Raw genomic sequence first — 17,899 nt, forward strand, 5'->3', positions numbered from 1 at the left:
AGATATTTGATTATGTTAGTTGCTATTGTGAATGGAATATTTTCTTAATTTGTTCTTCTGATTGTTCATTGCTTGTGTTTAAAAACACAACTGTTTTGGGGGTGTTAATCTTGTGCTCTGCTACTTTGCTGAATTCATTTATTAGCTCTAGGAGATTTGTTGTGGATTTTTCAGGATTTTCTGTATGTGGGACGATGTCATCTGCAAGTAAGGAAAGTTTTACTTCTTTCTTTCCAATTTGCATGCCTTTTATTTCTTTTTCTTGCCTAATTGCTCTGGCAAGAGCTTCCAGTACAATGTTGAATAACAGTGGTGACAGCAGGCATCCTTATCTTGTTCCTGATCTTAAAAGAAAAACTTTCAGTCTTTGCACCATTAAGTAATGTTAGCTGTGGGTTTTTCATTATATGACCTTTATCAAGTTGAGTAAGTGTCCTTTTATTACTAGTTTTATAATTATTTTTATCAAGAAGTGGTGCTGGATTTTGTGAAATGCCTTTTGTCCATCAATTGAGATGATCGTGTCGGTTTTTCCCCCCTTCATTCTGTTAATCAGATAAATCATTAATTGATTTTCTTATGTTTAACCCAGCCTTGTATACCAGGGCTAAATGCCACTTGATCATGGTGTATTACTCTTTTAACATGTTGTTGGATTCAGTTGGCAAGTGTTTTGTTGAGAATTTTTGCATCTATATCCATAGGAAACATTTGGCTGTAGTTTTGCTTTTCTTACGGTATTTTTACCTGGCTTTGGTATGAGGATGAACTTGGCCTTGCAGAATCAGTTAGGGAGTGTTCCCTCCACTTCAGTGTTTTTGAGGAGTGTAGCAGAATTGGAGTTAAGCCTTTTGGGAATGTTTGGTAGAATTCCCCTGTGAAGCTCTCTGGTCCTGGGCTCTTTTTTGTCGGGAGGTTTTTTGATTGCTGAGTCAGTCTTTCTGCTAGTAACTGATTTGTGAAAATCATCTATTTCTTCTTGAGTCAATGTAGGTCTTTTGTGTTCTAAGCATTTGTTGAATTCAACATATTAGCATACAGTTGTTCATAATATCCTCTTATAGTTTTTTTTTATTTCAGTAGGATCCATAGTAATGTCTCCCTTTCCTTTCTGATTTTATTTATGTCCTCGCTCTTTTTTTGTCAGTCTAGCTGAATGTTTGTCAACTTTATTGAACATCACAAAACCAACTTTTGGTTTTATTGATTCTTTCTATTATTTTTTTGTTCTCCAATTCATTTATTTCTGCCTTAATCTTTGTTATTTCTCTCCATTTACTTTGGGGTTAGTTTGCTGTTCTTTCTCAAGTTCTTTCAGGTGAGCAGTTAAGTCCTCGATTTTTGCTTTCTTCTTTTTTAATATAAGCATTTAGGGCAAGAAATTTCTCCTCAGCACTGACTTTGCTGCATCCCATAAGTCTTTTTTTTTTTTTCCCCACATGGGCAGGCACTGGTAAATGAACTCAGGTCTCCGGTATGGCAGGTGAGAATTCTGCCACTGAGTCACCATCACTCTGCCCCATAAGTTTTTATATATTGTATTCGAATCCAGATATTTACAATTTCTCCTGTAATTTCTTCTTTGACCTACTGATTGTTTAAAAGTGTGTTATTCAACCTCCATATATTTCCAAAAGTTCTGGTTTTTTTAGGGTTATTGATTTCCAGCTTCATTCCGATCTATATATGTCTGTTAGGTCTAATTCATTTATCACATTATCTGGGTTCTCTGTTTCTTTATTGGTCCTCTGTATGGTGGTTCTATTTATAGGCAAGAATGATGCATTGAAGTCTCCCACTGTTCTTGTTGGACAAACAGTGCCCTCTTCAAACATTCTGCCAATTTGCCTCATATACTTTGGAGCTCCTTGATTGGGTGTGTTCTAGTTTGCTAGCTGCCAGAATGCAATATACCAGAAACGAAACAGCTTTTAAAAGGGAGAATTTAATGAGTTGCTAGTTTACAGTTCTAAGGCCAAGAAAATGTCCCAATTAAAACAAGTCTGTAGAAATGTCTAATCAAAGGCATCCAGGGAAAGATACCTTGGTTCAAGAAGGCCGATGAAGTTCAGGGTTTCTCTCTCAAGTGAGAAGGCACATGGCGAACACAGTCAGGGCTTCTTTCTCAGCTGGAAGGGCACATGGTGAATACGGCGTCATCTGCTAGCTTCCTCTCCTGGCTTCCTGTTTCATGAAGCTCCCTGGGAGGTGTTTTCCCTCTTCATCTCCAAAGGTAGCTGGCTGGTAGACTCTCTGCTTCTCGTGGCTATGTCATTCTGCTCTGCTCTCTCTGAATCTCTCATTCTCCAAAATATTTCCTTTTTTATAGGACTTCAGAAACTAATCAAGACCCACTCAAATGGGTGGAGACATGTCATCCCCTAATCCAGTTTAACAACCATTCTTGACTAAATCATATCAACCAGGGAGATGATCTCATTACAGTTTCAAATATACAGTATTGAATAGGGATTATTCTACCTTTATGAAATGGGATTTATATCAAAACATGGCTTTTCTTAGGGGGCATACTTCCTTTCAAACCAGCACAGAGTATATAAACATCTATGGTTGTTATTTCTTCTTGGTGAATTGTCCCTTTTATTAATATGTCCCTTTTATTGTCTCAAATCTTTGCATTTAAAGTCAATTTTGTCTGATATTAGTATAGCTATTCCTGTTTTCTATTAGTTGCACCTTGGATGGAATATCTTTTTTCCATTCTTTTACTTTCAGTCTCTTTGTTTCCTTGGGACTAAGATGAGTCTCTTGTAAACAGCATACGGATGGATCATATTTTAAAATCCACTCTGTCAATCTGCATCTTTTAATTGGTAAATTTAGTCCGTTAACATTCAAACTAATCACTGAAAAGGAGTTCTTATGCATAGGGGCCAGCCTATCTAGAACAGCAACTAGTTCTATCCTCCTATCTATATTATCATCAGCCCCTTCCAACATGAACAAGCTAGAATGGGCATAGCCCAAATGCCCCTAAAGAGTAGTAGAAAGATTAAAGGTGATGGTGGAGTTATACAGAGAAGGTAGGGTTTAACAAGTGAGTATGACTGCTGAATCATTATATTGAAATCTCCAATATCTTAGAATAGCTAGAAGTAAAAACCTAAAATTGTGGAATTGTAACCCACACTGAATTCTGAAATCTGTTCTACACTATTATATGATGTGCTTTGAAATGTATTGCTTATTTGTACATGTTTTCACACAAAAAAATTTGGATTGTGATGATTAAAAAAAAAATCGTAATTTTAAAGATGGCCAAAAAAAAGAAAGCAGTTCTTAAATCTTCCATCTTATCTTTTGGTTTTTATTTGTCAGAGCTGTTTTTTCTTTTCCTCTCTCTTTTTATCCTTTAAACTACCCTTACTAATTCTCTGCAATTCTGTGCTCTCCTCAAGACCTCTCTCTCCTGTCTTTTTTCTTTATTTTTTTCCAGCCCATAGAGCTCCCTTTAGTATTTCTCGCAGGGTAGGTTTCTTGTTAACCAATTCGCTCAGCATTTGTTTGTCTGCAAAAATTTTAATCTCTCCCTCACTTTTGAAGGACACCTTTGCTGGATAAAGAATTCTGGGCTGGCAGTTTTTCTTTTTCAGACTCTTAAATATATCTTACTACTGCCTTCTTGCCTCCATGGTGCCCGTTGAATAATCCAAGCTTGGTCTTATGTGGCTTTCCTTTTATGTGATGAATCATTTTTTTCTTGCTACTTTCAGGACTTTCTGCTTCTCTTCAAAATTTGACATTCTGATTAGTGTGTTTCTTGGTTGGGTCTATTTGGATTTATTGTAATTGGAATTTGTTGGGCTTCCTTGATTTGTATATGTATATTTTGTATAAAGATTGGGAATTTTCCCCCAATTATCTCCTCAATCTTCCTAGCCCTTTATTCTTCTCTTCTCCTTCTGGGACACCAATAATTCTTTTATTTGTGTACTTCATGTTGTCTATCATTTCCCTGAGATTTAATTCAAATTTTCCATCTTTTTCACCACATGTTCTTTTGTGTATTCAAATTCAGTTGTCCTGTCCTGTTGTTCACTTATTCTTTCTTCTTACCTCTTCAAATCTGCTGTTGTGCATCTCTAGTATATTTTTAATTTAATCCAGGGTATCTTTAATTTCCATAAGATCTACTGTTTTTCTGTTTACTCTTTCAAATTCTTCTTTATGCTCTTCTGGTGTCTTCTTGATACCTTTACATCTTTAGCCAACCCATTGAAGTTCTTTAGGAGATTTGTATGAATATCTTTGATTAGTTCCAAATTCTGTGTCTCTGCTGGCATTTTAACTTGGCTGGGCCATATCTTCTTCATATGGTTTACGATTTTTTGTTGGTTGGTTTCTTGGCATTTGGTTATCTTGATAAGGTTTGTTTGTTTTATAAGGTTTGTTTTCCCTCTCTTGTCTAATATTTTGTTTTTCTTTGGGTTTGCATTGAAGGTCTTCTTTGGCACTTGACATGCAAATCCAAGGCCTGGAACTCATGCAGAAGGAGAAACTCTAATTGAAGTTCTGTTAAAAGCTACAAAGAGAGGCAATTTGCCAGGTTGTATATGCCCTATCATCCCAAAAGATGGCTCTTGGGTCCTCTCTTCCCCTCAGCTTGCCTCTCCCCAGCTGCATCTGAGAGCTGGGTAGGATTGAGCCCAGGTGCAAATCCAATGAAGGTTGCAGGTCTGTGTGTGTGCTCCAAGCCACCAACCCTAGGCTTGGGAGTGGGAGGTGTACCTCGACAGAAAATCCACTTGTGAGCATGATGGGTCTTGTGATTCCCAAGCTCCCATGGAGAATGCTCTTGGACAGTGGGGCCGAATGTTTCACACTCCCCTGTTCACAGCCAAACCAGGAGTCCCTGGCATTGCAGCACAGCTACTCTCTCCACCTTTCTGCGTGTGTATGCCTGAGTGCTCTACACCTCTGTGAAGAAAGGACAGGGTTAGCGGGACCCAGAGTGCCTCTGCCACTGGCCAATTATCAGGTCAGCTCTGTTCCATGTACCCCCTTCTGAAGGGAGAGCCCTCCCAGTCTCCACCAAAACCAGGCGCCCACAGCAGCCTGCCTCGGGGGCAGGGGATGGGCACTGTGCCCTGGTAGCAAGGTCTCTGTGTGTAGGTATACCAAGACTACTGGCTTCTGAGTTCTCACACGGGAAGATCTCTCAAGCTGGTACAGAAGTGGGGGTGTGGGAGTGTGTGGTCCTTTGGCACACACTCTGTCCTGCACATCGCAGCCTGTTCCAGGTGCAGTCGCGACTAAGTAAACTCACCCTGTCCTCTTAATCATAATTTCTCTGCATTTTCATCCAGTCCTCCCCATATAGTGTAGAGGGCCCTCTCTGGTCCCTTGTGCCCTGGAACCACTGCCCTGGTCGTTTTTTGTCCTTTCTCCATTTGTTCTATGATGTAGGGGTGAACTCAGCCTACCCTATTCTATCTTCCTGGAAGTCCTCATTCATTTTTCATGTATATTTAACTTCCCAAGTATAAATACTTAAAAACAAAAATCTTTTCAATTATTCTTTTAAAATAAATAATTTTAAAAGCCCTTTTTCTTAAAGGAAAAATAGAACAGAACCCAGAAGTAATTTAGTATAACTCCCTCAATTTTTAACTAAGGAAACTGAAGTTCAGTCAAAATAAACCATTTGAAAAACAAGAAAGAAATTAAAGAATGACTACTGGGCCAGAAAGCAGTACTTTACTTTTTAGTACCATTATTGCTGTTTTGAGTAATCAAATTAAAAGACAAACCAATGCCATATATTATTAACCACTAATCTCCTAAACAGTTTTAAGTTTCGGGTCAGAAATATCAATGGTATGAACAGTTGGATTACTTATCCCAGTTTTTACCCCCATGACTCGAGCCCACTCAGAAATCGATGGAAGTCTTTCCACTGGTGATGGAGAAGGCCAATACCTGCAGCCACGCTGTCATGCACCAGTGAAGTGCTATTAAGAGAAGAAATACTGAACTCTTTAGTGATCCCTCCCAAGTTCCATAATGTGTTTCTCCAAAGCAACTTGTGTTGAGAAGGTTGGAATCAACCAGGAGTCCGTAGTTACATCCTGGCTGCTCTGTGAAGCCCAGCTAGCTGAGAAGGTCTCTCTAAAAGGTGGCACTAGCAGGGAAGCCAGCTACCCAACCATGAGCATGTCCTGACCTCTAGTTCATCCTCTTTGTCAGCTGGTGAATTCAGGCACTGATGGACCTCTTGGTGGGAAAGTTTAGAATGACTCCTCACTCTGCCAGCCAGCCCTCATCTGTTGCTTCCTTATGCTCACTCACCTGCCAAAAGGGAGGGATTTTTCCTTTTGAACTTTTATTTCCTTGCCCTTTGAATGTCTGGTTACCCCTAGGCCTGAGAATTATTGTTTTCATTCAAAAGAATATTTTCTCTTATTTCTAAAACTGTGTTTCTACCAGGGGAGATCTTGTGACCTGAGTCTTTGTTTATTCCTGATGTCCTTTCTTCTTTGGATAGGAATGGTTGTCCCCTCTTCCATAGCCCCTGGCCACCAGCTTCCTAGAGGGGTGGCTACCATACCCTGTTGCAGGTATGGTTACATTTTAATAAACATTGTAGGAATGATGGGAGTCTCATCACCATTCTTCCACTATTAAATGAAAACAGATTTTTCGAAAGCAATGACAGAATGCAGCTTAGTGCGTAGCTGATATGTACTGATCCAGTTAGCTGGGGAAGAATGTCAGGCTCACTTCTAGTTTCAGATCCTATAGAGTGACCAGTTACAACTTAGGCTAACCAAATGCAAACTGAACTCAGAGTTAGGATAAGAGGATTGCCCTGGGCTGGGGTGGGCCTCATCTGATGGCAGCAAAGGCACTGGGTCTGGAATGAGGACACCTGCACCTAAATTGCCTGCTCTGCCTATTAGGAGATGTGTGGCCTGAGCAAGTCATTACACATACCTGAGCTTCAATTTAAATTACAAAATGACGGAGTTGGCCAAGATCCATGCAGACACCATTCTAGCACTAGTGTTCTTTTGCTCTGCAGAGAGAATAATTAGAGTCTAATTATATTAGTGGATCTACCTAGTCCCTGAAAATTTTGGAATGCTAATTCTTTAACAAAGTATAAACTGATTTAAAGACAACCTCATGTAAATAACAGGGAGTATTCTTAGTGTTCCACTTTCTATACAAACAAGTTTAACGGCTGTTATATAATCACTTAAAATATTTTATTAAGTATTGGTTTAAAAATATAAGAAAAGGATGTCTTGAATTAAATGCTTAAAGGTAAAAATATCACTATAAATATTGCACTCATAAAATCTCTTTTTTACATCTTCACACAACTCATTTCTAAAATACCCTTTTCCAGAGATGTATAAATAAACTGCTTCTCAGCAGTCCACACTTGCTGCATTCAGTTTCCTATCACGGCACTGAGCCTGCAGGTTTACGGTCCTATTGCTGCACCTCTCACTGTAGGCACAGAACTTCCATCTGCAACATCAGAGCTCTCATACTTACAGCATGTGAAGAGTATATCTGTCTGATCAATATTTAATTTTATAAGATGTTTTTCCTACTAAGAGAAATGTCTTTCGAAGGCAATCATAAGAATGTAGCTTAACTTGACACATTCACTGTGAACACTGCTTATTTTTCAAGGCGTACAGGAGCTTCTGATTCTTGGTCTTGAATATCATGATAAAGCTGTTTGGCATAATTTTGCCTTGTCCATCTTCACCCACTTGGCCCATAATAATGTAATTTAAGCCTAAAGAAAGAGAATATAAAATTAAATATCTTTCTTCAGGTGTGTTGGTTTGAAATAACTTGGACAACAACTTGCCTCTGGATAAATGTTTTATTCTATAAATGATGTTGTATATTTGTTCTATTGAGAATAAAATCTGGCTTAAGATTCTCAGTAGCAAAAAAAAAAAAAATTAACTAACACGTTCCAGCCCTGCCATCACAAGGAAACTGTACAAGGTGATGTATAAAGTCACGCCTGGCTCTGCAGTGCTGGAGGACTGATGAGCTGCCATGTGCCCACCGTGAACAGTGCACCGTGTCAAGGGGAGCTTTCCGTGGGGCCCCAGGTCAAGGGGAGAGCTCTCCTTCCTTGGGGCCCCCAGAGGTTCCTGACATACCCTTGGATGGTCTCTCTTAGTCCCATAAAGATTCCAGACTTCCTGCACATTTGGCAACTAATCATCCACTCTCTCCTGTTATCGTTGCCTTGAACTTAAGCTTCTTGAAGGCATGGGTAGGCCATACGTTTCTTTGAATTCTTTAGTTCCTTGCAAAAAATAGGTACTGAAAAGTATTTGTACCCATTACATTAATTATATATATATATATATTTTATATATCAGTGTGGCTAAATTAGGCCTAGACTGGGACCTGAGCTGTGGTGAATTGGGTTCAATTCCTAAGATTTATATTGTCTCAGAAAAATGTTATATTCTCCATGTGTATTAACCACTTCATTTATTTGCCCCTTCCTCCTGTGTGTCTTAACAAAAATATGTTGTTTCCTTTTTCTCTTGCATAACCCTTCCTCTGCAGGCTGCCCTCATGGTGGACAAGAGCCATGGCTGTGAAAGGTTGACAGGCCTGGCAGGCAGATGCCGGCCAGGTGGCTGGGCAGGTGGATGCCACCTCCAGGCTGACCTGTTAATATTATTATGAGACCTTACATGATGCATTATTTGCTGTTCCTGGCAGTTTTAAAAGGAAGTATTTATCTTTTACAGAACCTTTACTATTCTCTCTGCAAAGTCAACTTGAGACTGCTAGCCTGACTCTTCTGAGTAATCTAAATGCAGAGTAAGGTTTTTATGAAGCAGATAGTCCACATTTGTGTATATTTGATTTGGTTTGGTTGTAGGAGATATTTGTGACATGACTGAGGAAAGGGATCAGCTGAGATAGAATCTAAAAATCATAGTATGTCACACAGCATGTCACACAGCACGATAAGATGCGTTGCTACCATTCCAAAGAAAAAGACAAATCTATTTGTTATGGAAATACGTCTTCATATTTATTATGTGGGGAAAAAGCTACAGAAGAGTATATATAGTATATATACCCATCTGTAACAATATGCATGAACGTGTGTGTATGCTTTAATATGGATAGAAACTTCCTGGAAGGAACTTTTCACAGTACTTCTGGAGAAAGGGAGAGGGAACTTCCACTTTTTATTTTATACCTTTCTCTACTTATTTAAACTTTTAAGCAAAAACAGGGAACATACATTACTTTCATAAGTTAAAAAACTTGTTAAATATTTTTAAAGGCATGGCTTCTGGCTCTGGAGTCACTTTTTCTACAATTTCTCTTAATAAACTCATTCCCATCCACAAGTTTAATGGTCCTATCTCTGCAAATAGATCCAAATTCTTTTAGTCCAGATATAACCCTCTCTTATGAACTTCAGCTTTGCATTTCCTGTTGCTTACTAGATATTTTCATCTAAATACAACATTGGCACCTTAAGTGCAATAGTTGAAAATCTTTTCCCTGACCTGCTCCACTGTCTGTTGCCTACTGATTTATCTTCAAGTGACTCTTGGAGTCATTCTACATTTCCACTATCTTCACCTTCCACAGGTTATCAATACCTTTGATTAGAGCCAAATTCTGCATTCCTTCTATACCCGAGTGGACAACAGATTAGCCCTGATCCCCCTTCCCTAGAGCAGTCATAGAAAGATCCATGACTTGCTCAAAGAGGCTCTGTCAAGCACCTCTGTCCCTGAGCCACCCAAGAATGGGATGAAGGTTTTCCTCCTTACCTCTTCTGAGAAGAGGACACTGCTTACAGACCACCGTCATCTTGGCACTCATGTTCTTGCCTGCCTGCTGGATGGCCAAGTCTCCCTCTTTGTAGATGTTGATGATGGAGACTGTGGCTTGCAAGCTCCCGCCTCGAGTGACAGTTGTGATAACAGTGCCAGCCAGTGCTGCAGAAGAGAGCACATTAAAAACAATGTGGGGGCGGGCCGCGGTGGCTCAGCGGGCAAGAATGCTTGCCTGCCGTGCCGGAGGACCCCGGTTCGATTCCCGGCCCCAGCCCATGTAAAAAACAAACAAACAAACAAAATATAATAAAACAAGAAAATGTTTAAAAATGTTTCCCTTCCTTCCATCCTTCCTTCCTTCTCTGTCTTTCCTTCCTTTCCTCCCTCTCTCTTTAAAAAAAAAAAAAAAAAAAAAAAAAAAAAAAAACAATGTGGGCAGTGAAAGCAGTTGTAAGTGAAGGAAAATAATTTTACATTCTTCTAAGTTTGGGATATAAAAAATTTTAAAGGGCAGGCCCTAGCTCTCAAATTTAGGTCTGTACATTTGTCACCAAAATTCAGGTAAAAAACGGGAGGCATGGAGCTGGAATGTTACCCTGTTTCCCATGTGACCCTGGTGTTAGATGTTGATAACTAGGAGAGAAACCTAAATTTCTACTGTACTGCAATCCATTGCTGAGATGAGAACTTTTCTGTATGTTTTATCCAACCTGTGGATCGATGATCAATGATCCAACCTGCGGATCAGTGCTACAATGAGGACCTCTAGCAGTGACAACTGTACAAGACATAGAACCTTGAGAAGCAGTACAATCCTCGAGGTTGCCTGTGGGAGTCTGAGTCCTTTCGTCTTATGGGTGAATGTCCACCTGTTCTCTACGTTCCTTGCTCCCCCCACTCTCTGTAGTTGCCCCTTCTTGAATGAAAAATCTTTCCCTCTATCAGGGAATCCATGTCTTTCTCTGGGTCTTCCACATCCACCCTGTTTATCTCATTTAACAAGTCAAAATACAGAACTGAGGTATAATTTTAAACATTTTCTTGCTTAAAAAAAAAAAAAAAACTCTAGCAGAATTCAATTGCTTTGCATTATGTAATTCTCTGTCTTAGTCATTATATTCAAAAAGAAAAAAGTCCCACCTCTGAGCTAATGAGGAATGGTGAGGCTGTGTATGTACAAGGGGTGCTTTCAACCTTTTAGGGGGACAGTTCCCATGGTGCCAAATGAGCCTTGCATTCAAAGACTTCACTGGCCCTGGCCCTGCCCTTAAAAGCTGGTAATATCCTGTTATTGCTACACCCCAGAACTGCCGCAGGGAGCGTTAGCAAGTTGGCTGAGCGCCAGCTGGCCTCCAGCAACAGCGCTGCAGTCCCTTCACCGAATAACTGAGTCAGTGCAATGGAATGAAGCAAGGTTTTTACTTGACTGGTATGACCCCTTCAGGATAGTGAGCTCTCATTGCTTTTGTGGGTGCAAAGCTCTTAAAATGGAAATTCCGATCATGTCTTACTTTGATACCTGGTAATGAGTCTTCACTGCAAAATGTCAGCTCATAAGTGGTATCAGTTGGCTCTCAAAGGACAAGGCGGGTGAGTTTCTGAACAACTAGTCCTGTCTGTATTCAATTTTTATGTGGTTTGAATTTTAGCATATGCATTCCATTAAGACTGTAGGTCTTCAGACCTTGACCGTGATGAAGCTCATCTAGGGCTGCAGAGCATTCCCAGAGCCGGACACAGAAAAGGCAAAGAAGCCCCTTCTGGGGAGGCCCTTTGTTTGGGGTAACCTGTTTAGACTGTAGCAACTTTCTTTCCCTTTTTTTTTTTTTTTTTTTTTGGTTGGGGGAGGCGGGCAGAGGCTGGGATTGGAACCCGGGTCTCCCACTTGGAGTGGGGTACCCTCTACCACCAGATAACCCGTGCACTCTAGGACTTTTTAAAAAATGTTTTTATTTAAGCTGCTTTTCTGAAAATCTTTTGCTCTGAAGTATTTTCACAGAGGATGTCACTTTTTTAATTATAAAAGTCTTTTAAAAACTCTAAGTCATTAAGTAATATCTCCCCAGGTTCCAATTTATAAGAGTTACCAAATAGACTCCAGATTTCCAAGCTTTAATTTAGTACTTTGGAAGGACACTATAGAGAAAATACTTAAATTTCTTCTCATAGGCCACTTCTGAATGTAACTGAAGATGGTTCTAATTTTACTTAAACTTTTACAATGTGTGAAAAAACTTCTCAATACATGAAAAACGTGAGGAAAAATGTATACTTTTTTTTTTTTTTTTTTTTAAGGAATACACACCCAGCTAGAGTGCCCAGAATAGCAGTGTCAGGTTCCAGGAGCCAAATGATTTTTGTGAGAAAAGCATATTTTCTGTATACAGTTTTTCTCAGTTGTGAAATCTAGCAATTCTAACACAATCAACACACCCTAGTGTTACTGGCCTTTTTTTTTTTTTTTTTTTTTTTTTTTGCGTGGGCAGGCACGGGGAATCGAACCCGGGTCTCTGGCATGGCAGGCGAGAACTCTGCCACTGAGCCACCATCTCACCACCCCATTATTGACCTTTCAACATTACCTTTCTTTCTCTAAAACTTTCATGGCAATACCTTTGAGATTAAGCCTGTAGTCTCGAGTTTCTAATTAGAGAGAAAAGCCTGCTTTTATTTCTTACCAAAGTTGCTTGAACAGTAATTGCTCTCCAGAGTCCCAGACCATCTACACTTTTGCTGACACAGGGCCACTGTGGGTTTTAAACCTTAAGCCAAAGAAGAAAGACATAAGATTCAGGAAAGTGAAGTAAATATAATTAGTGTTTATATGCGAATCTATCAATTTAAAATTCGCCTTTATTTCTCTGAACCACCAGTCTGTCACTGCAATGAAATATTTAAAAAGCATGCAAAAGAAATTCATGCTACCAACTACTGCTCTCATTTCTTTAGTGCAACTTAATACCTCTGTGAATTTTAAACCTGAGATCAAAGATAATCCAAATTTAGCCCTGTTACCTTCTGCCTTTATATATAACCAACACTATAACCAAAAATAGACATACTGTGTGTGCCCTGCTTAGAAAAACCCAGCACAGCAAATCTGAACTCAAATAATATAATCCTTCACTTGACAAATGGAATCCTATGATGCTCACCTGAGTATGGAGGGAACTTTCTTGTATTTAAAATATGATACAATTGCCCGCATGTGGGTAGCTCAAGTTTTCAGAAACTCGAGCTCACCTGTAAGGTGGGTTACATCTGTAATTAGATGCAACCAACCACTAAATATTTGTTTAGTTTTATTTTTTATATTCTAGGCTTCTTTTATATTTTTATATAACTTTTTAAATTAGAGAAGTTGTTGGTTTATAGAGCAATCATGCATAATACGCATACCCCATATTATTAACTCCTTGCATTGGTGCAATTCATTTGTTACAATGATAACAGCACATTTTTATAATTGTTCTATTAACAAAAGTCCATAGGTTAACTTAGAGTTCATTGTTTGTACAGTGTAGTTCCAAGGATTAACAAATTTTTTTCTGTTACTATATATGCAATCTAACATTTTCCCTTCTGATCATATTCACATATATATATTTCAGTGCTGTTAATTGTGTTCAGAATGTTGTTCCAAAACCTCTCCATTACTCCAACCCTGTACATTTTAGGCCTTAAGTTCTCATTCTGTATCTCCAAGCCATCTCCTGGTGACCTGTATTCTAGTTTCTCACTTTGAGTTTGCTTATTCTAATTGTTTCAAAACAGTGAGATCATATCGTAATTGTCTTTTTGTCTCTGGCTTATTTCATTCAACATGATGTCTTTCAGGGTCATCCATGTTGTCACATGTATCAGAACTCCATTCCTTTTTACAGCTGAATAACATTCCATTGTGTGTGTGTGTGCGCGTGTATATATATATATATATACACACACACGCATACTTGTTTATCCATTCAGTGGTTGATGCACATATAGGTTGCTTCCATCTTTTGGCAATTGTGAATAATACCACTATGAACACTGCAGTACAAAATCTGTTCAAGTCCCTGATTTCAGTTCTTTGGGGACTATACGTAGAAGTGGGATTGTTGATTCATTATGATAATTCTATACTTAACTTTCTGAGAAACTGCCAAACTGTCTTCCACAGTGGCTGCACCGTTTTACATTGCCACCAGCAACAAATGAATGCTCCTATTTCTCTGTGTCCTCTCCAGTACTTAAAATTTTCTTTTTTTTTTTTAATAGTAGCCAATCCAGTGGGTGTGAAATGGTATCTCATTGTGGTTTTGGTTGGCATTTCCCCAAAAGCTAGTGATTTAAGCATCTTTTCATATCCTTTTTAGCTATTTGTGTATCTTTTTTGGAGAGATGTCTATTCAAATGTTGTCCATCTTTTAACTGGGTTGTTTACTTTTAAGTTGAAGAATTTCTTTTTATATTCTGGATATTAGACCTTTATCAGATACATGGCTTCCAAATATTTTCTCCCATTGTAAAGGTTGTCATTTTCTTTCATAGTAAAGTCTTTTAACTCTCTGAAGTTTTAATTTTGATGTACCATTTGTCCATTTTTTTCTTTTGTTGCTGGGCTTTGGGTAAGAAGTCTAAGAAGCCATTACCTACCACAAGGCCTGAAGATGCACTTCTACATTTCCTTCTGGGCGTTTCATGGTTCTCGCTTTTAATATTAAGGTCTTTGATCCATTTTGGGTTGATTTTTGCATAAAGTGTGAGGTGTGAGTCCTCTTTCATTATTTTGCAAATGGATGTCCGGTTTTCCTATCACCATTTGTTCAAGAGACCATTCTTTGCCAATTTATCCACCTATCAAAAATCATTTGGCCATACATGTGAGGGTTGCTTTCTGAGCTCTCATTTCTATTCCACTGGTCTACATGTCTGTCCTTGTGCTGTTACCATCTGTTTTGATTACCGCTTTGTAATAAGTTTATGATCAGAAAGAGTGAGTTCTCCAACTTCATTCTTCTTTTTCAGAGTGATTTCTCCTATATGGGGCCACTTACCCTTCCGTGTAAATTTCATAATTGGCTTTTCCATTTCTGCAAAGAAGACTGTAGGGATTTTGAGTGAGATTGCATTGAATCTGTGAATCACTTGGGGTAGAATTGACATTTTAGGATATTTAGTCTTCTAATCCATGAACACAGTTTGTCCTTCCATTTATTTAGGTCTTCTTTGATCTCTTTTAGCAATGTTTTCCAAGTTTTCTATGTACAAGTCCTTTATATCCTTGGTTAGACTTATTCCTAGATATTTGATTCTTTTATTTGCTATTGTAAATGGGATTTTTTTCTCTATTTCTTCTTCTAATTGTTCATTGCTCGTGTATCACCATTGATTTTCAGGTGTTAACCTTATACCTAGCCACTTTGCTGAATTCATTAGCTCTAGGAGGTTTGTTGTGGATTTTCCAGGATTTTCTGTATATAGGACCATGTCATCTGTACAATAGAAGTTTTACTTCAGGGGTGCAGGGGTAGTTCAGCAGTAGAATTCCCACCTGCCACACAGGAGACCTGGGTTCAATTCCTGGCCCACGTACTTTCCAAACAAACAAGCAAACAAACAAAAATTTAACAAATGATGCTGCAATAATGGATACTCACATGGAAAAAGAATGAAATCTGACCCCCATCACACAACATACAAAGAAGAAGAAACTTTTACTTCTTCCTTTCCAATTTGCATGTCTTTTATTTCTTTTTCTTGCTTAAATGCTCTGGCAAGAAGAACTTCCAGTACAATGCTGTAGTCAACAACTGCTGTACTGTTCCAGCAGGCATCCTTGACATTTCTGATCTTAGAAGGAAAGCTTTCAGTCTTTCACCATTAAGTAGAATGCCAGCTGTGGGTTTTTCCATATATGACCTTTATCAGATTGTGTAAGAGTCCTTCTAGTCCTCGTTTTCTAGGAGTTTTTATCAAGAAAGAGTGCTGGATTTGCCTTTTCTACATCAGTCAAGATCATCATGTGATTTTTTCCTTCATTCTGTTAATGTGGTATTTTACATTAATTTCTTTTCTTATGTTGAACCACCCTTACATACCAGGGAAATGGTACCCGATCATTTCTTTTAATGTGCTGTTGGATTTGGTTGGCTAGAATTTTGTTGAGGATTTTTGTGTCTATATTCATAAGAGATATTGGTCTGTAGTTTTCTTTCCTTGTGTTATCTTTATCTGGCTTTGGTACGTGGGTGATACTGGTCTTTTCAGAAAGACTGGAGAATGTTCTGTCCTTTTAAATTTTTTGGAAGAATTTGAGCAACATTGGTGTTAATTCTTCTTGGGATGCTTGGAATTTATGGGGGGAATTTCCCCATAAAGTCATTTGGTTCTGGGCTTTATTTGTTGTTAAATATATATTTTTTTCATTTTCTAAATGACTTTTAATTCAATTGAGCAAATTTTTTAGTACGTGCTATGTGTTTAGCATAGTAGAGTATATGAAAGAGATATGACATGGTTCCTGTTCCCAGGTAGCATACAGTTTCATTTTAGAGATACATACACATTTCATATATATATAATTATATGCATAGAGAGACATATAATAAAACAATTTTTAAACTTTATGGAATTCATCCAAATTTCTTCATCTCTTGGTTTTTCTATCCATCACTTGAACTTGCTTTCTCTATATAAAAGGTAATTTTATGTGATTTTTACTTCATTTACAATATATTTCTCACATAATTCACTGTTGAATATCTAATAAACTTTGCACCATCTTTTGAATTTTGCAAAAATTTAGCTTTTTGTTGGTAAGTTTTTTATTACAATTCAATCTCTTACTTTTGATTGGTATGTTGAGCTCTTCTATTATTTCGTGAGTCAATGTAGATAGTTTGTGTGTTTCTAGGGATTAGCACATTTAATCTAGATTATCTAATTTTTATTGGCATACATTTTTTTCATAGTATCCTCTTATTGTCCTTTTTATTTCAGTAGGGTCAGTAGTGACGTCCCCTTTTTCATTTCTGATTTTAGTTGTGACCTCTTTCTTCTTCATCATAACTAAAGGTGTGTGGATCTTATTGATCTTTTCAAAGAACCAACTTCTTTCTTAATTCTATTATTTTTTCTTTATCTCCACTCTAATCATTGTTATTTCCTTCCTTCTCCTTGCCTTTTGTTTGGTTTATTCTTCTTTTTCTAGGACTTCCAGTTTTGAGGTTAGATCTGATTTGAAACATTTTTTCTTTTTAAAGTAAGCATTTAGAGCTATAAATTTGCCTCTCAGCACTGCCTTTGCTGCATCCCATAAGTTTTGCTATGTTGTATTTTTTTTTTAAAGATATTTCCTAATTTCCCTTCTGATTTCCTGTTTAACCTATTGGTTGTTTAAGAGCACATTGTTAACTTCCACATATTTATGAATTTTCCATTTCTCCCTCTGTTATTGATTTCTAGCTTCATTTCATTGTATCAGAAAACAGATATTGTATTAATTCAATATATCTTAATTTATTGAGACTTGTTTTGTGACCTAAGATATGGCCTATACTGGAGAATTATCCATGTGCATTTAAGAAGAATATGAAGCAAACTCATTGTCCGCCCCCCCCGCCCCATCTACGTGGGACATGACTCCCAGGGGTGTGGATTTTCCTGGCAACGTGGGACAGAAATCCTAGAATGAGCTAAGACTTAGCATCAAGAAATTGAGAAAACCTTCTTGACCAAAAGGGGGAAGAGCGAAATGAGACAAAATAAAGTGTCAATGGCTGAGAGATTCCAAACAGAGTCAAGAGGTTATCCTGGAGGTTATTCTTACGCATTAAGTAGATATCACCTTGTTAGTCAAGATATAATGGAGAGGCTGGAGGGAACTGCCTGAAAATGTAGAGCTGTGTTCCAGTAGCCATGTTTCTTGAAGATGATTGTATAATAATATAGCATTCACAATGTGACTGTGTGATTGTGAAAACTTTGTGTCTGATGCTCATTTTATCTACCCTGTCAACAGATGAGTAAAACATATGGAATAAAAATAAATAATAGGGGGAACAAATGTTAAAATAAATTTAGATTGAAATGCTAGTGATCAG

At 38.0% G+C, this 17,899-nt stretch overlaps 1 protein-coding gene across 1 annotated transcript in view; it reads right to left on the minus strand.

Annotated features, from left to right (window-relative positions):
* Positions 1-1,291: 1,291 nt before the first annotated feature.
* PCOLCE2 (procollagen C-endopeptidase enhancer 2) overlaps positions 1,292-17,899 on the minus strand; it is an 82,791-nt gene continuing 66,183 nt past the window's right edge. Inside the window, exons 7-9 of the mRNA XM_077130316.1 lie at positions 12,491-12,574; positions 9,807-9,974; positions 1,292-7,774 (exon numbers count right to left, since the gene is read on the minus strand). Coding sequence (XP_076986431.1) covers positions 7,638-7,774; positions 9,807-9,974; positions 12,491-12,574 — 389 coding nt within the window. The 3' untranslated portion in view covers positions 1,292-7,637. The remainder of the gene's footprint in view (positions 7,775-9,806; positions 9,975-12,490; positions 12,575-17,899) is intronic.

This window comes from Tamandua tetradactyla, chromosome 15, assembly GCF_023851605.1.
Source record: "Tamandua tetradactyla isolate mTamTet1 chromosome 15, mTamTet1.pri, whole genome shotgun sequence".
NCBI classification, from domain to species: Eukaryota; Metazoa; Chordata; class Mammalia; order Pilosa; family Myrmecophagidae; genus Tamandua; species Tamandua tetradactyla.